The sequence below is a fragment of the Lipotes vexillifer genome, unplaced genomic scaffold, assembly GCF_000442215.2.
Source record: "Lipotes vexillifer unplaced genomic scaffold, Lipotes_vexillifer_v1.1 scaffold450, whole genome shotgun sequence".
Taxonomy (NCBI): domain Eukaryota; kingdom Metazoa; phylum Chordata; class Mammalia; order Artiodactyla; family Lipotidae; genus Lipotes; species Lipotes vexillifer.
The window spans coordinates 50,409-77,693 of record NW_006794180.1 but is presented as its reverse complement, the minus strand read 5'-3'; the positions used below and the strand labels follow the sequence as shown (position 1 = coordinate 77,693).

The 27,285-nt window shown below is 36.8% G+C and overlaps 1 protein-coding gene across 1 annotated transcript in view; it reads left to right on the top strand.

Moving 5' to 3' along the window:
- Window positions 1-27,285, top strand: part of FBXL13 (F-box and leucine rich repeat protein 13) — a 196,590-nt gene that overhangs the window by 141,866 nt on the left and 27,439 nt on the right. Inside the window, 5 exon segments of the mRNA XM_007467061.1 lie at window positions 3,637-3,735; window positions 4,464-4,581; window positions 4,674-4,836; window positions 9,516-9,659; window positions 10,549-10,675. Of these exon segments, the coding sequence (XP_007467123.1) occupies window positions 3,637-3,735; window positions 4,464-4,581; window positions 4,674-4,836; window positions 9,516-9,659; window positions 10,549-10,675 (651 nt within the window).

The window sequence follows — 27,285 nt, the reverse complement described above, 5'->3', positions numbered from 1 at the left end:
GGAGGGGCCCGTACTGAAAAAAAAAAAAAAAAAAAAAAGAAAGTTTTTTTGTGTCCTTTTAAGCGCAGTAATGCAAGCTTATCTTCTTAAGAGGTAGTGTAGTTTAATGACTACATTGGAACTAGACTGCCTGGATTCTTATCCTGGCTCCACTATTTATGAGCTAGATGACCTTGGACACATTACTTAACTGCTCTGGGCCTCATTTTTCTCATTTGTAAAAAACAAACAAACATAAAACCTCCCAATAGGTGGTTGTGAGGATTATATAGACCAGTATATGAAAATTGCCTAAAAGAGTACCTGGTACACAATAAGTGTTACTTAAATGGTAGTTATTATAAACCCTCCTGGACTCATTGAGCTCACCACAGTCTCTCATAGAACATTTTGGATCTTCTGATCAGCAACTTTTTCTTCCAGTCACTGACTAAGGAGTGGGAGGAAGAGGAATTCCACAGATGTTTTCCTGAGCTTTACCAGGAAGCCTTTGAAATCATCTAACAAGATACTTTCAGGCCAAGTATCACCCAGTGTCTTGGCTTTTCAATAAGTTAAAAGGACCATGTCCTGGAGCAGAAGTTCTCAGTAGATGCTCACTTTCAGCTTACTTCAGCAGCACTTTCTTTAGGTATGTGACTGCAGCCTACTGTGTGAAGAAGAGGACTGAATTCCCTTCTTTCCTTTGATATAAATTGCTTTCTGATTACAGAAGAATTATATACTCATTATATAAAATTTTAAAAATATAAAAATAATCCATAATCCTAGCATCCAAAGATAACAAACAATATTTTGAAATGTGTCTTTCTAGTTTTTTGTCCATTTGTCTGTGACACATACCTTTTTAATTTATTTTTATTTATTTTGGCTGCACCATGTGGCATGTAGTTCCCTGACCAGGGATTAAACCCATGCCTCCTGCATTGGAAGTGTAGAGTCTTAACTACTGAACTGTCAGGGAAGTCCCAACACATACTTTTTTAAAACAAGATTAAGATCATAATATATACAACTGCTCTTCCTCGTTCTCACTGTCATGCTATTGTGAAGATGACTCTGTGGGAGAGTTCCCCCTGATGTTCATTTCTGGATAGTCTCAGTTTCCCATTACTGAATCAGTACATCATTTCCCATCCATGACCATTTGTTAGGAAATGGAGCCTAAATAACATGTTATTTTAAGGTAATTCATTCATAGGCAAAGATATTTGATCTTTTGATCAGTAATTACTTTGAATACTCTCTACCACTGCTGTTTCCATTAATGTGGATAATGATAGTTGAAAGAAAGAAATCAGTATACAAAGCTATAGTAATCAAAACAGTGTGGTACTGGCATACAGACAGACGTATAGAATTGAGAGTCCAGAAATAAACCTATACTGTTAATGTGTTAATGGCCAATTGATTATCAACACAGATGCCAAGACCATTCAGTGGGGGAAAAATATTCTCTTCAACAGCTGGTGCTGGACAACTAGATATATGCATGCAAAAAAATGAAATTGGATCCCTACCTCACACCATATATAAAAATCAACTGAAAAGGGAACAATAACCTAAATATAAGAGCTAAAATGATAAAACTTACAAGAAAATACTGAGGGTAAATCTACATGACCTTGGATGTGGCAATGGATTATTAGATATGACATCAAAAGCATATGCAAAAAACTATAGAAATGACCCCTGAAAGCATAGTCTTGTACCACAATGTTCATTGTAGCTCTATTTACAATAGCCAGGACATGGAAGCAACCTAAGTGTCCACTGACAGATGAATGGATAAAGAAGATGTGGCACATATATAAATGGAATATTACTCAGCTATAAAAAGAACCAAAACTGAGTTATTTGTAGTGAGGTGGATGGACCTAGAGTCTGTCATACAGAGTGAAGTAAGTCAGAAAGAGAAAAACAAATACCATATGCTAACACATATATATGGAATCTAAAAAAAAAAAAAGGTCATGAAGAACCTAGGGGCAAGACGGGAATAAAGACACAGACCTACTAGAGAATGGACTTGAGGACACAGGGAGGGGGAACGGGTAAGTTGGGACAAAGTGAGAGAGTGGTAGTGTATATATGGACATATATACACTACCAAATGTAAAACAGACAGTGGGAAGCAGTCGCCTAGCACAGGGAGATCAGCTCAGTGCTTTGTGACCAGCTAGAAGGGTGGGATAGGGAGGGTGGGAGGGAGGGAGACGTAGCAGGGAAGAGATATGGGGATATAAGTATATGTATAACTGATTCAGTTCGTTATAAAGCAGAAACTAACAGCACTGTAAAGCAATTATACTCCAATAAAAACGTTAAAAAAATAATAAAATAAATAAATAAATATTCATTGCTTAAAAAAAAGCATATGCAACAAAAGAAAAAACAGAGAAATGGACTTGATCAAAATTAAAAACTGCGCATGAAAAGACATTATTAAGAAGTGGAAAGATAACCTAAAGAATGGGAAAAATATTCTTAAGTCATATACCTAAGGGTCTAGAATCCAGAATATATAAGGAACTCTTACAACTCAACAAAATGACGAATGACCCAACTGAAAATTAGTCAAAGGACTTGAGTAGACATTTCCCTAAAGAAGACATTCAAATGACTAATAAGCACATGAAAAGATGCTCAATCTCATTAGTCATTAGGGAGATGCAAATCAAAATCACAATGAGGTAACACCTCAAACTCATTAGGAAATTTTTTGAGAAAGGAAAATATGGAAAAATAAAAAATAAGTTTTGGCAAAGATGTGGAGAAATTGGAACCCTTGTAGGTTGCTGATGAGAATGTGAAATAGTACGGCCAGTGTAGAAAATATTTTGGTCGTTCCTTAAAAAGTTAAACATAGAATTGCCATATGATCTGGTAATCTCACTCCTAAGTATATACCGAAAAGAATTTAAAACCAGTACTCAAACAAATAGATGTACACATATGTTCATAGCAGCACTATTCAAAATATACAAAATATCTATCAACAGATGAGTGCATAAACAAAATGTGGTATATCCATAAAACAGAACATTATTCAGCCATAAAAAATGAATAAGTACTGATATATACCACATTATGGATGAACTTCAAAAACATTAAGGCAAGTGAAAGAAACTAGACACAAAAGACCACATACTGTATAATTCCACTTATATGAAATATTTAGAATGGGTAAGTCCATAGAGACAGAAAACAGATTAGTGATTGCCAGGGGCTGGGAAAAGGTGAGTATGGGGAGCAACTGCTTAATAGGTAAAAGGTTTCTTTTTATGGTGATAAAAATGTTTTGGAACTATGTAGAAGTTGTGGTTATACAAAATTATGAATGTTTAAATGAGCTTTTAAGTGACTGATTTTATGTTATATGAATTTTACCTCAATAAAAAATACAATAATAAGTTAACTAGACTGTGATGATAATTTCACAAAACCTACATATAAAAATTAAAGAAATCAAGATTAGATTCTTTGTTTCCTTTTATGTCTGCAATATTTTATGGTTTCAATTATAAAACACAGTAGCAAAATCATGACATAACTTTGGCTATTACTATCTTAGGGTTTTATTAGAGGTCATACTAATGGGTTCTCCCACATTTTCACCAACTCTGTACAATTCAGATTTCAGTCCAAGGCTTCAGGAACATTGCAAACAGCTGCAGTGGGATTAGGCATCTGACCATCAATGACACGCCAACTCTGACGGACAACTGTGTAAAAGTACGTAGTTGGAAACTATATTTTCTTTTCAGTCACAGTTGGTTGGCACATTTTCTAGAGGCTTGAATTATTGAAAAATATGAATGGGTTTTTCATTTTAGTTTTTTTATATAAGAAAATCATTAGGAAATTTATACACACACATTTGAACATTTGAATCCTTAAATACCCTGAGAAACTTCATTGCAGTTAGGATAATTTTATTTCAATGATATTGTAGCTTCAGCATAAACTTTAAGTCTAATTCTACATGTCAAGCTTCTAAATGTAGTGATTCTTTTCAGCATTCCATTTTCTCATGTTTTCCCTTACTTTTTTTTTTTTTTTTGCGGTATGCGGGCCTCTCACTGTTGTGGCCTCTCCCATTGCAGATCACAGGCTCAACGGCCAGGGCTCACAGGCCTAGCTGCTCTGCGGCATGTGGGATCTTCCTGGACCGGGGCACGAACCCGTGTCCCCTGCATCGGCAGGCAGACTCTCAACAGCTGCGCCACCAGGGAAGCCCTCCCTTACTTTTGTAACATCATTGAGTTGATTCCTATGCATTACTCAAATGTAAGTGTACTAAAATATATTGAAAAAACGTCCCATTTTCTTTGAAATTAGGACAATTTAATAGTTAATGTGTCTGTTTCTGAAAATATTGAGAGGAAGAAAATAACCTCATCACGTTCATAAGCTTGTTCTCTATACTCTGGTTAATCTTTTTTTTTTTTTTTCTTCTAAAGGCTTTAGTTGAAAAATGCCATCGAATTACATCAGTAGTTTTCATTGGTGCACCACATATTTCCGATTGTACTTTCAAAGCTCTTTCTACTTGTGACCTCAGAAAGATCCAATTTGAAGGTCTGTGATGTTAAAAAGTGGTTTAGCATTAATTTTTACTTTTAATCTTGTGGCAATTCAAATACAATACTTCTTTTTTTTAAAAAAAACAGGAAATAAAAGGATTACCGATGTGTGCTTCAAATTTATAGACAAGAATTCTCCAAATATCAGTCACATTTACATGGTGGACTGCAAGGGAATAACGGATGGTAGCCTCAAGTCACCCTCACCTTTGAAGCAGCTTACTGTGTTGAATCTGGCAAATTGTGTAAGGTAATGAGTCATTCAGTCAAGAAACACTGATTATCTAGAATGTTCCAGACTTCCTTAAGATGCTCATTGGTTAGGAGAGTAAACATGAAAGTCAGGAGTCCAAGTGGAGGTAAATGCATAGTTCTGCGGTAAAACAAAGGAGGGGCACCCAACCCAGACTAGTTATGTAGGGGCATGGGGAGATTGTCAGGGAATGCTCAGGATATGTGGAATCACAGGCCCTTATAAGGTTGAATGAATTTGCTGGAACACTTATGGGCTACCTTTCCTAGTGAAGGTTCTCACAGCTAGTTCAGTTAATAGGTCTTTTTCCCAAATGGACTTTCCAACTTGCTTATGAAGAACCAATCTTACTGAAGTGTTTCCTCTTGGGTACTAGTTAGATTTCTCCTCTGTGTGGGTTTGCTCACAGATGGACAGATGGCAAGTTCTTACTGAAACCCTTTCTTTAGCTGGGTTACAAATGGGCTTCTATCCTGGTATTCTCAGGTGGGCAAGGATCAATTTCTTGCTAAAATTTCTTCCCTGGTGGATAGCTCAGCCTCTTGCTTGTATAAATTTCTTATAATATTAAAGGGCCAGATGATAACAAAATAGCATTTGATCTACAATGAAATTGGTTAATATCTGGGAAAACATAAGTCAGAGTAATAAGCTAAACTACACAAAATCTTAACTCATGTTCCCTATTATTAAAATGGTGAGGCACCATGGGTTGTGGAGGGGAGGTAAAGACAGGATTTGAAATGGGAAAAACCTGGATTACGAGATGAAGCCTCCAGTCAACAGCCAGCAAGGAACTGAGGCCTTCTGTCAACAGCCATGTGAGTGAACTTGGAAGCAGACCCTCCATCCTCAGTCAGTCCTTTGGATGATTAAAGTTCCAGCTGGCATCTTGGTTGTAAGCTCATGAGCAAGTTGGCACCATAATGCAAGCAGGATATGTGTGTGTGTGTGTGTGTGTGTGTGTGTGTGTGTGTGTGTGTAACAGCTAACCCTATCTGTATTAACATGTGAAATAAAATTGAATTGCATTCATATATTTCACTCAGGCTTCTGCAGGTTACCTAATTTTAAAAAGAAATGGAGGTTTTTCTGCGTCCAGCAGTATAGTTGACAAAACACTTCAAAGGACTCCTTGCTACAAACAATTTAGATCTTGGATGAAACATACTTTCAATACATTGCTGAGCCCACAAAGAGTACGAGAAATATCCAATATCCAATATCATGATTCTTCACCACCTTCTCAATGAGTAGACTCTCTAAGACGAACAGTGAATACCAAGCAAACATAAAAGATAGAGCTGCTATGAACATAAATGTTCATTTCAACATTGGCACTGAGACAATCAGTTTTAGCGAGACTCAAGATAGGGAAGCAGGATGAGACTTCTGCAGTGTCTGGACCTCTTCAAGGGGACAAAGTGGTCTCAGGTAGATAGTAGCTAGGCCCCTGGAAGAAGTTAGCTCAAAGCTTTTCTGAAGGAAAGCACTTTCTCTTTAGGCGTCCAAAGTTCCCATAGGTTAAAGTCAAATAAATAGGTGCTCGCAATGAAAGACCATCAAATGTGCAAAGATATGAGTCACCATGAAGCAAAATAAATTTGAACTTCCATAATTCATATATTAGAATTATCATAGAATATTAAGTAACTATGTATGAAATATTTGAAGAAATAAATAATGGAACCAGAAATATGAGCAGACAAAAAAATGTGATAAAAATAACTAGATTTACTTGAAAAACTAACTTTTAGAAATAAAAAATATAGTTATTGAAATAAAGAAAATGAATTGTTAATCAGCAGATTAGAACTCACTGAAGAAGAGAAGTACAAAGCTGGAAGATAACTGAAGAAATGACAGCAGAGTGAAAAAATAAAAAGAAAAATGTGATATTGTATAACAAAAGAGAAGGTTTAATATAAGGGTTTTAGATTAGATTTTTAAAATTCATCTATAAGACATACACCTAAAACAGGAAGTTTGAGAGTCAAAGTATACATTTTTCTCAACCACATATCAATCCTTCAAAAAATGGACTATGTATGAAGTTTTAAAGCAAGTTCCCACAACTTTCATAGTATTGGCCACAAACAAACTATATTCTCTAACTACAATGCAGTTAAATTAGGAATCAGTAATAATAAAAAGATAAATTTCAAAAATACATATGATTTAAAAGTGAAAATTCCACAGCAGCAGAATCACCTGAAGAGCTGAATAAAACTACATATGCCCAAGCCCTACCCCAGAGCTACTGAATCTGAATATCTAGGGATGGAACACTAGCTTATATATTTTTTAAAAAACAACATGGGTGCTTCTGATGCACAGCCAGGTTTAGGATTAACTGCATTAACCCATTAACTTGGACCGTTACCTGAGAAGTCTTTTTCTATTGACTTTTATGCCTCCAGGATTATCATATAAATGTATATATATATATATCTATATATACACATCCATATATATACACATACACATGTCAGTATATGTGTGTGTGTGTGTGTGTGTGTGTGTGTGTGTGTGTGTGTGTCAGTATATAAATGTCTGTTTTCAGGCTATCTTTTCTGTTCCATTCATTTATCTGTTTTCTGTCTAATCTTGCTCAGTACTTTATCTGTAAAATGGGGAAAATAAAGAGTATATACTCAGGATTGTGGTGAGGATCAAATAACTTAATTCATGTAATGTACTTAGAATAGTGTCTGGCACATAATAAGCACTCAAGAAATGCTACCCTTTACTATTATTACTGCTTTATAATATGTTTTAATATCTAATAGAATGAGACTCTCTTTATTAGGAGTCTTCTTTTAAGTTATTAGATATTTTTGCCAGTTTATTCTTCCAAGTGAACTTTAGAATAATTTTGTCATATTTCAGAAAAAATCCTATTGAGATATTAATTGAAATTATGTTAAATATATAAATTTTGGAAAGATATATAGGTTTATAATACTTATCTGATTTTCTCTTTACCCAAGAATTATTTATTAAAAATGTATTCAGATATCCATGTAGTTTATATCTAATTATCATTGTTACTAATTTTTCATTTTATGACATCATGGTACAAAAATACAGCCTGCACAACTTCTGTCTTTTGGGATCTTTATTTAGGGGTAATGCTGGTGAAAAAGATGATGGTTATGTTGTTTATCATGTTGAATATATATGAATAGTCCATGGAACTTAAATTACATTAATTATATTACTTAAACTTTATGCCCCTTTTCTGTTTGTCAAAAGCTAAGTCTAATACAAAATTGTATCTTCTTGAATTTTTCTTTTTCTTTCATTTTATATTTATGCTATATTATATGTTGCATAAAAGTTCATGACTAAAATTACCAAAAAAAAAAAAAGAAGACAGACTGGCCTTGGATTTCTCTTCTGTAACAGAAAATATATTTATAATTGATCTTTTTATTAATATTGTTTATATTGTTATATAATATATATACATTTATATGTTTGTTATTTCTGTTGCAGAGGAGAAATCCAAGGCCAGTCTGACTTTTTAGGGTTTTTTTTTGGGGGGGGGGTTGTTGGTTTTTTTCTGGCTGCACTGCACAGCATGTGGGATCTTAGTTCCCCAGCCAGGGATCAAACCAGTGCCCCCTGCATTGGAAGCATGGAGTCTTAACCACCCTGATTTTTTAAAAAAATTATTTTATTGAAGTATAGTTGATTTACAATGTTGTGTTACTTTCTACGGATAGTCTGATTTTTTTTGATCACACACACACACACACACACACACACACACACATATATTTTAAATTGTTACATCATTACACCATTTCACTGTATGCAGTTTCATGGCAATAAAGAATATGATCCCCAAATTCTATACCCAACCATATTATCTTCATTGGGGTGATACCTAATCAATGTAAAATTACTCTGTTAGTCTTGTTTAATATTTTTACTAGTATAGTATTCTAACTCTATGTAAAATTATCACCCCTGTGTTAATTTTATTTACCTTTACCTAATACCACTGCACAATTTTCTTTGTTTTTGTTGTCATCTTATTAAAAATATGTTTCTGGTTGACTATTTATAATTTAAAGAATCATTTATAAATGTGGACTTACATGGGAGGGGTGGGAGGGATGGCACTGACACATAGGTGTGTATGATTAAGGACAGTATGGGAAGACTGAGGTCAAGATCTTACAGCATCAGATTTTCTCTGCTTCAAAAAGAAAGGATCTTTAGGTAACTTATTAGGTTTCCAGTCCAGCTAAATTGACTTGTACTTAGTGGAAATTCTTCCAAGATTTTGACAGTAGTTTGACTGTTAGGCTTGGTTCTCCCTATCCTAAGTTTTTGTCTTTTTCTTTTGCAGGAGATTGCATCAGGCACTGTTTAACATGATCACATTTTAACCCCAGGGAAGAAACCTTATAGGCTATCTGTTTTATTAATAATTAAATGAACTAATTAATTAAATGAACAGATGAATAGGAATACCATTTTTAGTAATATTTCTCCCATTACTATCATTTATATATTTTCTATTAAAAGCTATATAATCAAATTTGGTTTACAAATGTTGGCAAAATACCAGATATAGATATCACCTTGCTATTTTGGAATGTATTGGGTATAGTAACTATTATTTTAATAGTATTCAACATATTTATACATAAAATCACATGTAGAGCTTTTCTTACTCTTTCCTACCGAATTGGTGACATGGGACTAAAGCAGTTTCTTGATGGTCCTGCAAGCACAAAGATAAGAGAGCTAAATTTAAGTAACTGTATCCACCTGGGTGATGCCTCTATTGCAAAACTATCAGAGCGGTATGATAAAACAATAATATTTTACATCATGTTATTAGTAATTGTATATTTGTTAATAGGACAGATCAGAGATAGACTTTTGAAGCCATTTGGAAAACATCAGGGATGCCCAGAAGCTGGTCCAATATTCAGCGAAACGAAATAAGACATTGGAGTCATGGAATGAATTAAACTTTTGACTATATCTAAGACGTTTCTTATTAAATTTCAACTTGGAGAAAGTTTGAGATGGAATCAGTCATGAAGTTATGAATAGCTATACCTGGGTGACTTCTCTGTACTTTTCAAGGATATCATCTCTATGTAAACCTTTACAGCGTTTCCCAAGGGATATTCTAGCTGGTGGGTTTTTCTTGATCCTGTTTACTTGTAAGAGGTCTTGTGTACACTAAGGGGTTAAGTACAATTCTTGTAACAAACTTGTAAAGATAAGTGAGAAATTTAACTTTGCACTTTTAGTGGTCATTCATCGTGGTATTTACATGATAGTTTTTGTATGCATGTAATATATTTTTTCTTATTAGAAATTGCAATATGAAATGAAATCACAGAATGTTTTATACAATAATCCACCTCTCATTCAACTTTGTAATGTCAATTATTTCTACTTTTTTTTTTTCCTTGGCCGTGCTGCCCACAGCATGTGGGATCTTAATTCCCAACCAGGGATTGAACCCACGCCCCCTGCAGTGGAAGCATGGAGTCCTAACCACTGGACGGCTAGGGAAGTCACAATTATTTACACTTTTAAGCTTACTTTTATGACAAGAAAAGGAAAATCCTTGTTTCAATAGCATTTGCTTTCCCCAAGTAGTTATTAATATGAAGAAATTTCTACTGACAGTGTGATTAAAAGCTAAAATGAACTCTTCATGCTACTTTCTTTCAGCTGCTCTAATTTAAACTACTTGAGTTTACGAAATTGTGAACATCTGACTGACCTAGGAGTTGAATTTATTGTAAACATCTTTTCTTTGGTATCAGTAGATCTCTCTGTAACAGACATCTCTAATGAGGTTAAAAAAAAAAAAGTGTTCAAACAATTCAATGACTTCTATTGCTTTCTGTAATATAATCATTTTCCATTGTGTAAACAATGGAGAGAGCAAAAATTATTTTTGTTTCTTAGAATATTGGATTATAAAGGGCAAGTTTGGGAATATTGTTTCTGGAATAGCGATAGATGAAGTTATTTGTAAATCAATGGTCTTGTTTCTCTGCTTTTAAAATTGGCAAAACACAAGATTTTGAGGAAAATCCTAACAGATCAGAGTTTTATGTGATAGATCTGAAATGTGTTTCAATTATAGACATTTGGTTATTGTGGAGATATATTTTGGATGGCTTAGGTATATTTTTCCTGTGGATTGTATATTCTATAAGACTACAAGAGTGCCTTGAGATCCAAGTCCTTAGTTCAAAACTGAAGCCTCCACAAATCTGTAAGAGGATACATTTTAAGAAACTCATTTCTTGCAAGCTGCTGTGGCTACTCGTCAGAGTTTAAACACAGGTCACACCTATCCTATCATTCCAGCACTGCCCCATTTACTAATCAAAATGAAGATAAACCCAGAGATCTGTCATGTTTCTGAAAGACTTTAATGGACTGTAGTTAGTTAAGGAATGTACTGGCTTCTCTTAAAAATCAGAGCATCGGGAGGGATAGAAGACAACAGAGGTGAGGATCTCTCCCCCATCTGCTTGCTAAATCCCTATTCATCCCTCCAGCTCATCAAATATCACCTGTCTCTGAGGCCTTCTCTGAGAAGTCCTACCTTACAGGCAAGTACGGGAACTTCTCTATGTACATCTCCAGCCACAGTGCATTCTTTAACATGACCTGTTTCTGTTTCTCACTGCATTACTGATACCTGTGTTATATGTCCATCCTTCCCTACATATTCAGTGGGCTCTTTTAAATAACTATGTCTGTTCATTGGTTCAGGTTCTTTCCTTTCTCTAAGAGTGAATTTAGATTCAGCCTCCATTCTGCTAGGTGGTCTCCTCTCCCCTTCCCTGGAGTGTTGTCTAAATGTAGTATGAGAGTGGGAGCTCAGGGCAGTTACATGTAGTCAACTCATGGTGGAATCAAGCCTGGTCTTCTCAATGCTGTCTTTTGTCCAAGGTAGAATCCAGTGAGATGTCTGAGGGCCCATTTGGTTTTCTTCCAGGTAAATTCCTGATGTGGCTTCCCTTTCCTGGCTCCAAGCCCCCTTTCAAGTCTTCAGGCTCCTTTGTCATAGGGGCCCTTGCTCTGGGCCTCTCTGAGTCATCCTGGGGCATGGGCCTGTGAGGCCTTCTTAGGTCCACAATCCCAGACATCCCCTGCAGACATTTTCCTGCTGTTACATCTGGGTGTATTTGCCCTCAGACCCATGCCTCACCCTTCTCACTCTCCTACAGAATGGCTGATTCATGTCAGTTAGATTCCAGTTGGGTTTGGTGCTTGTGAGGCATTTGTGCACAATGCGAGGGTCACAAGGAGGGAGAGGCCAGGGTTTTCCTCCACCTTTCCTTTCATTATTATCATCAGCTGCATGTCTTTTGTGATCTACTCCCTTTAGTCAGAACTGCTGTGGTTCCAGCTTCCCTCCTGACCTTGGACTCTGGGCTCTAAAAAACACCATTGCTTCCCATTGTCCTTCCAGCATAGGGGTGGTAGTGGTTTCCTGCTGCTAAATCTCTAGATTTTGTTATTATTCCATTAGGCTCCTCAGTTCTCTAACACCTATGTCGTCAATTCTCTTTCACAATTAAATTTCCTCAGTTTGAAATTAGAGTTGTTTTTATTTTCCTCATTAGATCTTAGCTGGTACAATGATGAGCATAGGAAAACTCTCCTGCCTTGTTGCTTTGCACAGCCATACCAGGCAAGGTAGAATGAGTTCTCATGTACTCTTAGACCCCCAAACCTATCAGGAGATAAGAGTCCAGGGAGGTCTGGAACAGGGCCCTGTATCGCAGCACCTCATTCTTTTGCTTCCCTCCTGCTCTCCCTTCCCCTCTTCTTCCTCCACCTTCCCCCACTTCTCTCTCCCTTCTTCTCCTCTCTCCTTTCTCTTCTCCTTCCCCCTCTGCTCCTCTCCCCTCTTCTCATCTTTGCTCCCCGCCTCTTCTCTTGGCATAGATTCTTTGTCTCATCTGAGGGTGGAAGAAATGTTCCAACTGATTACATGGTTTTTAAAAATGTCATGTTCCAAGTCTTTCAGGGTTTAGAATTTAAAGCTTACAAGTCTAGGATGTTTTTCTCCTGTGTTGTTCTGTAAAAACCCTTCCCTGACACATATAAGTAGAAGGCCCGGCTGTTGTCTGAAGGGTCACAAGGTAACAAGAAGAATCAAAGCACATTATAAAGTACATCAAAATATAATTCCACCACAGCACTCATCACAAGCCTGAAGGATCTGGTGAACATTTGTTGAATTAACGAAGGTAGGCTTAGATGCTCTATCCTAGTTTTTAGCATTTGCGAAAAAGCTCAGTTTTTATTTTTGAAGACCATATATTAAAATTTTTAACGGAGGAAAAGTTAAAAACTTAGGAATATAGCCTCAAGTCCCATTCACTGTTTTAATTTTCTTGTAAAGAATACACACAATCTGGGGCTTCCCTGGTGGCGCAGTGGTTGGGAGTCCGCCTGCCAATGCAGGGGATACGGGTTCGTGCCCCGGTCCGGGAGGATCCCGCGTGCCGCGGAGCGGCTGGGCCCGTGAGCCATGGCCGCTGAGCCTGCGCGTCCGGAGCCTGTGCTCTGCAGCGGGAGAGGCCACAGCAGTGAGAGGCCCGCGTACAGCAAAAAAAAAAAAAAGAATACACACAATCTGAAAGAGCACCTATGGAGAAGAAAGCTAGTTGTTTTCTGCCAAAAGACTGAAAAATATGTCTTCTGAAGGCTGTTGTTTTCTTCCTCCAAGTAAGTTAAATTGTGATCTAAAAGTCAAATGATTGACAACATAGTGCTACGACAGCTGTGGAAGCTAACCTCAAACAGTCGAATTAAAATGAGTCAGCCCAGATGTCAACTCAGGCAGCTAAACACTAGCCTGGATTGTAGGTCTGATGAAGTGCAAATATGACTAAAGACTTAACATTCAAGATTTAAACTCTGGAATGTTACAGATATTCACCAGAGATCAAATGTGACCACTTATGCCTTTGGGAAAAAAACAATTTATGTTTTCTAATAATTATGTTCACTCACAATTCTTTTCAATAGCAAGTTTTTAGTTACAATCACACTACTTACTTAGTTAACAAATATTTACTCTAATTACATTGTGCTTGGTGCTGGGGATACTGGGCTGAACAAAACAGACAGGGCCCCCCCTCCTAGCCCTTACATTCTAGTGGAAGACAGGTGTGAGACAAGTGGTTACAAAACATGATGGGTGTGGGAAACAAACAGATGGGAAACTTAACCTGGCTCAGAGAGTCAGAGAAGGTTTTCTTTTACGAGAGAAGGAGAAAGAGTATGCGGTGAGCCAAAGAAAAAGCTCGCACAAAGGTAGAGAGGTTGAAAGTATGGTCGCATCAAGGAAATCTGCACATTTAGGTATAGCTTGATTAGGAGGAGAGCGGTGAGAGATGATGTTTGAGAGGTAGGTGGGGGCCAGGTCATAAGGGGCCCAGAAGCCACAGTGAGGAGTTTGTTCTCTGCCTTGTTGGCAATGGAAGGACAGTCAGTATTGTCAATTAGACAGTAACACAGTCAGACTGACATTTTGAAAAGGTCGCTCTATCTGCTGGATAGACATGGGGATGATGGATGCACTACTGACCAGTTATAAAGCAGTAATCCAGGTGAAAAATTATGAGGGTCTATATTAGGGCTATAACCAGGGAGATGGTAGTAGGGCTGGCACAGCAGATTGAGGGACATTTAGAAGAAAGAATCAACGGGAGCTAGGGATAGAAGGAGTATGGGGGTAAGGAAGAGAGGGAGGGAATCAAGGATGATGCCAGATTTTTCGCTTGAGCATCTGTATAAATGGTGGTGTCCTGTACTGAGCTGTATCCCTTCCATAGCAGGGAGGAACAGGTTGGCTACAGGTTGGGAAAATAGGCATGTTTAGTTTGAGTCATCTGCAAGACAGCTTTATAGAGATGTATAAGAGCTCTGGAAATAAGCAGGGAAATCAGTGAAATTTACTCTTTGGAGGTAGAAAAGCTCTCTAGGGTTGCAGTGGGTGATGGGGCATTGTGTTCAGAAAATCATGGATACTTACGAGGAAGTTAATCAGCAAAGGCAAAACTATAGATATTTAGAAATCCAAAAAGATGTTTAATTGAGAGAGCTAATTTAAATGGGGGAAGCCAAGAAGAGAACACAGTTATTTCAAACTTTATACATTTTTTATAATTATTTTATTGTCTTCAGCAATTATTTTATTGTCTTCAGCCATTACTTTTGTGGAGAATAGTGACTAATGTATTACATCATCCATGAATAAAAGTTGTTTAGGAAGTTATCTAATAAGCATACTCACATTTGGTGGATGCAAATGCATGCTTGTTCAAGGATCTTTACGTAGCTTAGTACTGCTAGAATATACTGTGAAAAGGAGATGTCACTGAGGGACTATCACGTTATCCCCAAGGAGCCTGGACTTGGATCAATGGATGATGAAGTAGCATCTAGAAGGGGAGCCACAGTCACAGTCAGCCTCCCATTTTAGATTATTTGGGTTATTCTCTCGGTGACAGACTGGAGGGGAGACCAGTGGGAGTTACTTCAGTAATTAAAGAAAGAGATGAGGAGTTCTTGAACTAGGTCAGAGGACAGAAGTAGTATGGAAAGAACATATTCAAGACTACTTAGGAGGTAAAATTGAAAGAACTTGATGACTCATTAGATGTGGAAGATAAGAGCCTGGGGGTGACGGGGAGGATAAGAATGATTCCAAAATCTGGCTTTGGGCAGATGGAAGTCCTACCTGAAAGAAAGTTAGGTAATGTAGGAAAAGTAACAGGTTTTGAGGGAAAGGTGATTTCAGTTTTATCAGACTGAGTTAGAGTGTGTGGGATATTCAGGCCAAAGGCTTGGGAGAGAGATCCTGAAGGAAGACTCAGATTTAGGAGTCATCAGCATGGAGGTGTGAATGTGGCCAAGATCCTGAGAGACAGTGTAGGGAGTAAGGAGAGATGTGCACCCAGGAAGAACACAATAGAACACCAATATTTAAAAAATGGGAAGAAGATGAATCCATGAAGGATACTAAAGATAGAAGATGAAAAATGTTGTAAGAGAATCAGGTGAGTGTAGTCATGTGTGGAATGTTGAGGGAATAACCAACAATGTCTAATAAAACAAAAATAAAATCGGAGAAAGACCAAAATTTGAAAGAACATTTACCATTAATTAAACAGATGCCTGCCAACCCCTCTGATATCACTTCATGTGCCTGCTCCTCTCATTCTCTTTCCTCCAGCCCCACTGCCACTTTCAAGCTCCTCAAACAAGCCAAATTCTTTCCTACCTCAGGACCTTTATACATATTGTACTTTCTGCTTGGGATGCACCTCCTCCCATTCTTGTGCTTGAGTAGGTACATGCAAGTAATCCCTGATGTTCCTGACAATAGCTGTAGCATCTTGACATAGGCAGATAATGCCTTTTAAGATATTCTGGATGTAATTTTATAAATACTAAACATTAGGCATGCTATCTGTAATTATCAGAAAATCACACTCTCACAAGCCTCTTAGATAGCCTCATCCACCAGAGGGCAGACAGCAGAAGCAAGAAGAACTACAATCCTGCAGCCTGTGGAACAAAAAACACATTCACAGAAAGACAGACAAGATGAAAAGGCAGAGGGCTATGTACCAGATGAAGGAACAAGATAAAATCCCAGAAAAACAACTAAATGAAGTAGAGATAGGCAACCTTCCAGAAAAAGAATTCAGAATAATGATAGTGAAGATGATCCAGGACCTCGGAAAAAGAATGGAGGCAAAGATCGAGAAGATGCAAGAAATGTTTAACAAAGACCTAGAATTAAAGAAAAACCACCTCGAGGATTTAAAGAAAAAACAAACAGAGATGAACAATACAATAATGGAAATGAAAAATACACTAGAAAGAATTAGTAGCTGAATAACTGAGGCAGAAGAATGGATAAGTGACCTGGAAGACAGAATGGTGGTATTCACTGCTGCAGAACAGAATAAAGAAAAAAGAATGAAAAGAAATGAAGACAGCCTAAGAGACCTCTGGGACAACATTAAACGCAACAACATTTGCATTATATGCACCCCAGAAGGAGAAGAGTTGAAAACTTCCCTAACAGGGAAAGGAAATAGCCATCCAAGTCCAGAAAGCACAGAGAGTCCGAGGCAGGATAAACCCAAGGAGAAACACATCGAGATACACAGTAATCAATTTGGCAAAAATTAAAGACAAAGAAAAATTACTGAAAGCAGCAAGGGAAAAATGACAAGTAACATACAAGGGAACTCCCATAACACTAACAGCTGATTTCTCACCAGAAACTCTACAAGCCAGAAAGGAGTGGCATGACATATTTAAAGTGATGAAAGGGAAGAAGCTACAACGAAGATTACTCTACCCAGCAAGGATCTCATTCAGATTCGATGGAGAAATCAAAAGCTTTATAGGCAAGCAAAAGCTAAGAGAATTCAGCACCACCAAACCAGCTCTACAACAAATGCTAAAGGAACTTCTCTAAGTGGGAAATACAAGAGAAGAAAAGGACCTACAAAAACTAACCCCAAACAATTAAGAAAATGGTAATAGGAACATACATATCAATAAGTACCTTAAGTGTGAATGAATTAAACACTCCAACCAAAAGACACAGGCTCACTGAATGGATACAAAACAAGACTCATACATATGCTGTCTACAAGAGACCGACTTCAGACCTAGGGACACATACAGACTGAAAGTGAGGAGATGGAAAAAGATATTCCATGCAAATGGAAATGAAAAGAAAGCTGGAGTAGCAATACTCATATCAGAAAAAATAGACTTTAAAATAAAGTATGTTACAAGAGACAAGGAATGGCACTACATAATGATCAAGGGATCAATCCAAGAAGAAGATATAACAATTATAAATATATATGCCTTATGTATTGAGCACCTCAATACATAAGGCAACTGCTAACAGCTATAAAAGAGGAAATCAACAGTAACACAGTAATAGTGGGGGACTTTAGCACCTCACTTACACCAATGAACAGATTGTCAAAACAGAAAATTAATAAGGAAACACAAGCTTTAAATGACACAATAGACCAGTTAGATTTAATTGATATTTAAAGGACATTCCATCCCAAAACAGCAGATTACACTTTCTTCTCAAGTGCACATGGAACATTCTCCAAGAAAGATCACATTTTGGGTCACAAATCAAGCCTCAGTAAATTTAAGAAAACTGAAATCATATCAAGCATCTTTTCTGACCACAACACTATGAGATTAGAAATCAATTACAGGGAAAAAAACGTAAAAAACATAAACACATGGAGGCTAAACAGCACATTACTGAATAACCAAGAGATCACTGAAGAAATCAAGAAGAAAATAAAAAAATACCTAAAGACAAATGACAATGAAAACACGACGATCCAAAACCTATGGGATGCAGCAAAAGCAGTTGTAAGAGGGAAGTCTATAGCAATACAAGCCTACCTCAAGAAACAACAAACATCTCAAATAAACAATCTAACCTTACACCTAAAGGAATTAGAGAAAGAGGAACAAACAAAACCCAAAGTTAGCAGAAGAAAAGAAATCATAAAGATCAGAGCATAAATAAATGAAATAGAAAAAAAGAAAACAAGAGCAAAGATCAATAAAACTAAAAGCTGGTTCTTTGAGAAGATAAACAAAATTGATAAACTATTAGCCATACTCATCAAGAAAATGAGGGAGAGGACTCAAATCAATAAAATTAGAAATGAAAAAGGAGAAGTTTCAACAGACACCACAGAAATACAAAGCATCCTAAGAGACTACTACAAGCAACTCTATGCCAATAAAAAGGACAACCTGGAAGAAATGGACAAATTCTTAGAAAGTTATAACCTTCCAAGACTGAACCAGGAAGAAATAGAAAATATGAACAGACCAATCACAAGTAATGAAATTGAAACTGTGATTTAAAATCTTCCAACAAACAAAAGCCCAGGACCAGATGGCTTCACAGGTGAATTCTATCAAATATTTAGAGAAGACCTAACACCCATCCTTCTCAAACTCTTCCAAAAAAATCGCAGAAGAAGGAACACTCCCAAACTCATTCTATGAGGCCACCATCACCCTGATACCAAAACCAGACAAAGATACTACGAAAAAAGAAAATTACAGGCCAATATCACCCATGAATATAGATGCGAAAGTCCTCAACAAAACACTAGTAAACAGAATCCAACAGCACATTAAAAGGATCATACACCATGATCAAGTGGGATTTATCCCAGGGATGCAAGGATTCTTCAATATATGCAAATCAATCAATGTGATACACCATAATAACAAATTGAAGAATAAAAACTATATGATCATCTCAATAGATGCAGAAAAAGCTTTTGACAAAAATTCAACACCCATTTATGATAAAAAGTCTCCAGAAAGTGGGCATAGAGGGAACTTACCTCAACATAATAAAGGCCATATACAACAAACCCACAGCAAACATCATTCTCAATGGTGAAAACCTGAAAGCATTTCCTCAAATATCAGGAACAAAACAAGGATGTCCACTCTCACCACTATTATTCAACATAGTTTTGGAAGTCCCAGCCACAGCAACCAGAGAAGAAAAAGAAATAAAAGGAATACAAATTGGAAAAGAAGAAGTAAAACTGTCACTGTTTGCAGATGACATGATACTATAAATAGAGAATCCTAAAGATGCCACCAGAAAACTACTAGAGCTAATCAATGAATTTGATAAAGTTGTAGGATATGAAATTAATGCACAGAAATCTCTTCCATTCCTATACACTAATGGTGCAGAATATGAAAGAGAAATTAAGGAAACACTCCCATTTACCACTGCAACAAAAAGAATAAAATACCGAGGAATAAACCTACCTAAGGAGACAAAAGACCTGTATGCAGAAAACTATAAGACACTGATGAAAGAAATTAAAGATGATACAAACAGATGGAGAGATATACCATGTTCTTGGATTGGAAGAATCAATATTGTGAAAATGACTATACTACCCAAAGCAATCTACAGATTCAATGCAATCCCTATCAAGTTACCAATGGCATTTTTTACAGAACTAGAACAAAAAATCTTAAAATTTGTATGGAGACACAAAAGACCCCAAATAGCCAAAGCAGTCTTAAGGGAATAAAACGGAGCTGGAGGAATCAGACTCCCTGCCTTCAGACTATATTCAAAGCTACAGTAATCAAGACAATATGGTACTGACACAAAAACAGAAATATAGATCAATGGAATAGGACAGAAAGCCCAGAGATAAACCCACGAACCTATGGTCAACTAATCTCTGACAAAGGAGGCAAGGTTATACAATGGAGAAAAGACAGTCTCTTCAATAAGTGGTGCTGGGAAAACTGGACAGCTACATGTAAAAGAATGAAATTAGAACACTTCCTAACACTATACACAAAAATAAACTCAAAATGGATTAGAGACCTAAATGTAAGACCGGACACTATAAAACTCTTAGAGGAAAACATAGGAAGAACACTCTTTGACATAAATCACAGCAAGATCTTCGGAGCGGCTGGGCCCGTGAGCCATGGCCACTGAGCCTGCGCGTCCGGAGCCTGTGCTCCGCAAATGGGAGAGGCCACAACAGTGAGAGGCCCGCATAACGCAAGAAAAAAAAAAAAAAAAAAAACAACTCAAAATGGATTAGAGATCTATATGTAAGACTGACACTGTAAAATTCTTAGAGGAAAACATAGGAAGAACACTCTTTGACATAAATCACACCAAGATCTTTTTTGATCCACCTCCTAGAGTAATGGAAATAAAAACAAAAATAAACAAATGGGACCTAATGAAACTTAAAAGCTTTTGCACAGCAAAGGAAACTACAAACAAAATGAAAAGACAACCCTCAGAATGGGAGAAAATATTTGCCAACGAATCAGTGGAGAAAGGATTAATCTCCAAAATATATAAACAGCTCATGCAGCTCAATATTAAAAAAACAAACAACCCAATCCAAAAATGGGCAGAAGACCTAAATAGACATTTCTCCAAAGAAGACATACAGATGGCCAAGAGGCACATGAAAAGCTACTCAACATGACTAATTATTAGAGAAATGCAAATCAAAACTACAGTGAGGTATCACCTCATATCAGATAGAATGGGCAGCATCAGAAAATCTACAAACAACAAATGCTGGAGAGGGTGTGGAGAAAAGGGAACTCTCTTGCACTGTTGGTGCGACTGTAAATTGATACAGCCACTATGGAGAACAGTATGGAGGTTCATTAAAAAACTAAAAATAGAATGACCATATGACCCAGCAATCCCACTACTGGGCATATACCCAGAGAAAACCATAATTCAAAAAGACACATGCACCCCAATGTTCATTGCAGCACTATTTACAATAGCCAGGTCATGGACGCAACCTAAATGCCCATCGACAGACAAATGGATAAAGAAGATGTGGTACATATGTACAATGGAATATTACTCAGCCATAAAAAGGAACGAAATTGAGTCATTTGTAGAGACGTGGATGGATCTAGAGACTGTAATACAGAGTGAAGTAAGTCAGAAAGAGAAAAGCAAATATCGTATATTAACACATATATGTGGAACCTAGAAAAATGGTATAGATGAACCAATTTGCAGGGCAGAAATTGAGACACAGATATAGAGAACGTATGGACACCAAGGGGGGAAAGTGGTGGGGGGGATGGTGGTGGTGGTGTGATGAATTGGGAGATTGGGATTGACATATATACAATAATATGTATTAAATGGATAACTAATAAGAACCTGCTGTATAAAAAAATAAAATTCAAAAAAAAATCACACTCTCAACCTAGGTCATTTCAAGGCAATATCAATAGGTTTTATTTTATTGATGCATTCTTTCTTTATGAAAACATAAATCACATGGTGAGATTAATTACTCTAGATGGTTTTCTAAATAAGCGTTCTTTAGTTCCTAATATATTATATCTTATCTCTGCCACATTACAGCATAGTCCCCTAGAGGGGTGTTATGCTTTTAGATGGCCTCATCTGGGTAGCACCCATATTATTTTCAAATTGAACTGCAAAACAAACAAAAAACCCAGTAATCCTAATTGAATATTGGCGTGTGGTTTCCATCTTAATTTTAATTGTATATGTTATAAGGTCATTTAGTTTCAGATATTTCTAGCCAAAAAAAAAGAAGCCAATGTGAGAACTTCAACAATATCTCCTATATCTGTCCCCTGCCTCCCCTCCAACCCTGCTGCCACTGCCATACTTCAAGCACCATTTCTCCTTACTAACCTCTCTTGCCTTAAGTATCACTGTCCTCAAATCTGTTCTCCACTCTGCTGTGGTGTGATCTTCCAGCATGCAAATCTGAGCCTTTCACTTCCTTGCTCAGACTTCTTCAGGAGCTCTATGTTGCTTTCAGCATAAAGTCTAAATAGTCTAGTGTGGAGGACCAAGCTCTTCCTGAGGTGTTCCTGCCTACTTGTGCAGACTCACTTCCAGATGACTCCCACCTTTCATCTTTGCTCCAGAGACATAGAACTGACTCTCCTACAGCTCCGCAAACATGTCATGCTCTGCTTGCCTTCCCATTTCTGTGAGTTAATTTCTCTGTCTGAAACAGCCTTTCTTCTTGTCCACCTAGTAAATTCTTGCTCATCCCTCAAGTTTCAGCTGTGTGAAGCTCTTCTGGAATTCCTGGGCAGGCTTAGGATCTACCTACCTTGTGCTTCCGCTGTACTTTATAATGCCTCCAATAAAGCAATCAGCTGGATATATTTTAATATTTTTTTCCACGCCTGTCTCCTTACAAATTGTAAGTTTCTTGAGGGCAGAGGCTGGATCATCCTATCTTTGGGATGCCCAGCATAATGCTTAGTACATGGAGGTGTGTAAAATATTTGATCAGTGAGTCAGTGAGTGAGGGAATGAATGGATCTGGTACCGTTTCCTTCCTGTAAACCAAACACTTAGACTTTAAAAACTTCCACATTTTCTTAGCTATGATCCGAGCTGGAGTGGGAGAGCTTACAGATGCATGTCTTAATCTGATGATATGCTTTCAAGAGACCACCCATCTGCATGAAACACACATACAAATAAAGCCTGAGGTTTAGTGCAGCACAACCCCTAAAAGAGGAAGCACATGAAATCACTTGAGATTTAAGAAATAGAAGGAATGGGAGTTAAAAGAAAGCAGAATAACTCAGAGACAAATGGATTTGCCTTGGATTAAAAACAAAAAACACATTAGAAGTCTGCCCACTGAACTTTTCATATGAAGCTGGACCTCTCCTTAGTCCATTCCAGGCCCTTCTTCCCAGCCAGTGGCCTTATATGAGTCTGCTGGTCCCATCACTAGCAATAGTGGTTTTCCTCATAGAAGTTCCAGTCAATTTTCTCCTGTTTCCAGCAAAATGCCTACTAAAATCATTGCAAAAAGAAGTGACCAACCTGAGCTTGTCTTTTCCCTCAAGGAGAATATCTGGTTGATATAACTTTCCTCTCAACCTCCATCAGGTAGGAGGCAAGTAGACTCAAGGTGACTTGTGCTATTTCCAGGTAACAGAGATGCTTATTTTCCTTCCCTCTGTAAACATACAGAGGACCAATTTCTGTGTATTGACCAAAGCCTGCTTTCCTTTAGACTTGTAGGTTGGTAAATTAGGGTGGAAAGGTTGACACATTTTAAAAAGAAGTATGATACAAAATTCATACTAATTATCAAGTAAGTAGAAATAAATAAAAATAATTAAGAAGAAAAGGTAAATTATTTTTATAAAATTGTAATTGCTAACCAGAGTATAAAAGGGAAGATCACTTGTGAGGTTAAGATACATTTTCATGGACATTGTACAAGATAGCATTATCAATGATTTTAGAAAGAGGATGTGTTAATTGAGATAAAACATATTTCCGGTAAGTTTTGTTCTTTACTCCTAAGAGAATGTGGTAGGCAACACCAAACAGAGCGAATCTTTCAGAAAGAAACATTATATAAATATTAACACTGATTTACACAATTACAAAGGGAACTAGATTTCAACCAAGAATTCTGAGAGTATTCCAGCAAGATAAGGGAAAACTGGGTCCATAAAAATAATTTTATAAATAGACTACTCATTCATTCACAAATACTCATTCATTGTCAACTGTGTGTCAAACGCTATGCAAGGTTATAGGAGTACTAAACTTACACAGTCCTGGTCTCAAGGTACAGCTTAGTGGCAAAACAACAACAACAACAAGAGTAACAACATTACATGGCTAAAAGTTACTAAAAGCATGAGTTCAGAGTGTGGCTTCACATCCTTACTGGTGTCACAACACTATGAGAGTTCAGGCAAGTTACTCTGTGCCTCCATTACCCTCTCTTTAAAACAGTAATTATAATATTACTTGCCTCATAGTGTTGTGAGGATTTGTAAACTGCTTAACATAAGTGTGTGGCACACAGTAAACATTCAATACATCTTAGCAATAATTTATTGGAATTATGACATAATGAGGTATATTTGCTGTTATGGAGATATGTGCACTGCACTGCATCTTGGCAGCATGGACGAGTTGGAAAGTGAGTGCTTTTGTCTCTGTTGTCTCTGTGGAGGAGTCAGGAGATGCTCTTCAGCTTTTGAGGTGCTTCAGTAGATGTTTGTGAGGTTAAAGAAGAGAAGGGCATTCTCAATGAAGGAAGAAGCAGGGGGGAAGGCATAGAGACATGACAGAGGGTTATATGTTGGGACATCCACAGGTGACTTTGTATTGTCATGGCATGGCCGGAGAAGACAGAGGATGTGGCAGGAGATGAGGATGGACAAAGAGGAGGAGGGCAGAATGTGTATGGCCTTGCAAAGCGATTCAGACTGTGCTATATGCAATGGGAGCCACTGAAGAACTCTGAGTAGGACTCATACAGATTTGTGTACACAGACATAACGGTAAGGGAGATCTATTTAAGAATGGGAAAGGTATTGCAATGACACTAGAAATAATGAGGTTTTGATCATGGTGGCAGATGAGGTATGCATAAGAGATTTTTAGGAGGTAGTATAGGTAGGGTGGGCTTGGTGATTGATTGGATATGGGGAGCAGTGGGGAGAGGAGTAGACACAGATAATATCCAGGTTTTTATTTGGTCAGTTGTGGACATGGTGGTACCATTAACCAGGAAAAGAATCCTAAGAAAAGGATTAGGACTTGGACACAAGATGCTGAATTCCATTTCAACATGTTTCAATCCAGTACCAGGACACATCTCTCCTAAGAGCTCATTTTGTCCTGGCTGACAAAAAAGACAGACACCCATTTGACTTCAGAATCTTCCCTTTTGTTTTGTTTTGTTTCTCAGTATGTTTGACAAGGAATCATAGGCATTCCATATATTACAATTTAAGCATTACTGAAAGCAGAAAATTTACACAAAGGATTTTCAACAACACCTTCTAACTGTATCCCCTCTATCACAACTTATATCCCATTTTACCCTCAGAAAGGAGGCTTCTTATGTTTGCTGTTAGGGACCTTTTGTTCTTTTTAGATTTCTCATGATCTACACCACCAATAATTACATCAAAGTCCTCAGTCATCCTAGACTCCTGGGTACCTCATTCCATCTTATTTCATAGAATGTATTTTCCAACATCCTATATTCAAATATTAAATATCCTAAATTGTATAGATTATATTTATAGATTTCTCAGTTAGAGAAATTTCCCCTATATTTGTTTATCTTTGTGATTGTATTTTATGTGAATTTTCAGTTTATATTCTTTAGTCATTTATATATTGAGGGGTCTCAATATTCCTGCCAATTTGTATGAACTCCTTATAATAATGTAGTTATTAATCATTTGTCATATTTTCATATTTTCTCCATACTTTACAATGGCTTATGTCATGACTATGGAAGAGAGGTTTGTTTTAGTGTTTTAATATTGAAAGCCTATAAGCTACTGCTTATAAAGAGTATTCAAGAAAAAATGAATTAAAAGTTGGACAAACTATGCAATCTTATGTAATTTTATACAGATTTTTTCAAGAGACTTTCTTTAATCACATGCAGAACAGATTATAAAATTTATTTATGCTTATTTACTGTTCTGGTGTGCCTGTATTAAAGTGTTGACAGTTTCCAAACTGAAACATACCATAAACAAGGATGGTTTGTGGCTATCAGATAAACTACATTGTATTTTATTCTGAAATTAGTATTCCATAATGCCTGGACCATCTTCCAGACTTTTTCTAAAAGCACAGACTCTCAGAAGAAAAGCCATGTGCAAGTTGTAAAGACTAAATCTTTCAGATTGTGAAGCCAATTAACAAGGTTTCCTCAACGATATATAAAACTTGTTTTTTAATTATGACCAAATATTTAGTCTTAGGGCAAAATACTGATGTTTTTATTTTCCTCAGTGTGTCATCTTTTGCCAATGAACAACATAATTACAGCAAGCAAAACAGTAACTCCATTTTGTAAATGCGCTTAACAGGAGTTTGGGAAAATTAAAAGACTGTTGCCTGTTAGAATGGCTATTACCAAAAAGATAAGAAATAACAGGTGTTTGTGAGAATGTGGAGAAATGGGACTGCTTGTGCACTGTTGGTAGGAATGTAAATTGATATAGCCACTATGGAAAACAGTATGAGGGTTCCTCAAAAAATTAAAAATAGAACTATCATATGATCTAGCATTTCCAAAGGAAATGAAAACATTAATTTAGAAAGATATATGTAACCCCCCTGTTCATTGCAGCATTATTTACAATAGCCAAGACATGGGAACAACCAAAGTGTCCATTGATGGATGACTGGATAAAGAAAATGTGGTGTATATATATATTTAGCCATAAAAAAGAAGGAAATCTTGCCATTTGTGACAACATGGATGGACCTTGAGGGCACAATGCCAAGTGAAAAAACTCAGACACAGTGGGATAAATACTGTATGATCTCATTTATATGTGGAATCTAAAAAAAAACAAACAAAAACTTCATAGACACAGAGAAGAGATTGGTAATTGGTGGAGGTGGGGTTGGGGGGTGTGGGCAAAATGGGTGAAGGGGGCTAAAAGGTACAAACTTCTAGTTATAAAATAAATAAGTCATGGGGTGTAAAGTACAGCATGGTGACTACAGTTAATAATAATGTATTGTATATCTGAGAGTTGCTACGAGAGATCTTAGAAGTTCTCATCACAAGAAAAAAAAACTGTAACTATATATGGTGACAGATGTTAAACAGACTTATTGTGACGGTCATTTCACCATATATACAAATACTGAATCACTATATGTACACCTAAAACTAATATAATGTTATATGTTAATTATATCTTAATAAAAAAGATTGTTAATAGGTAACAACAAATTAACTGGGACAGCTAGCTGTTATGTCTAAAATAATCTTTTGTTCAAAGTACCTCTCAAACTGTTCAGCA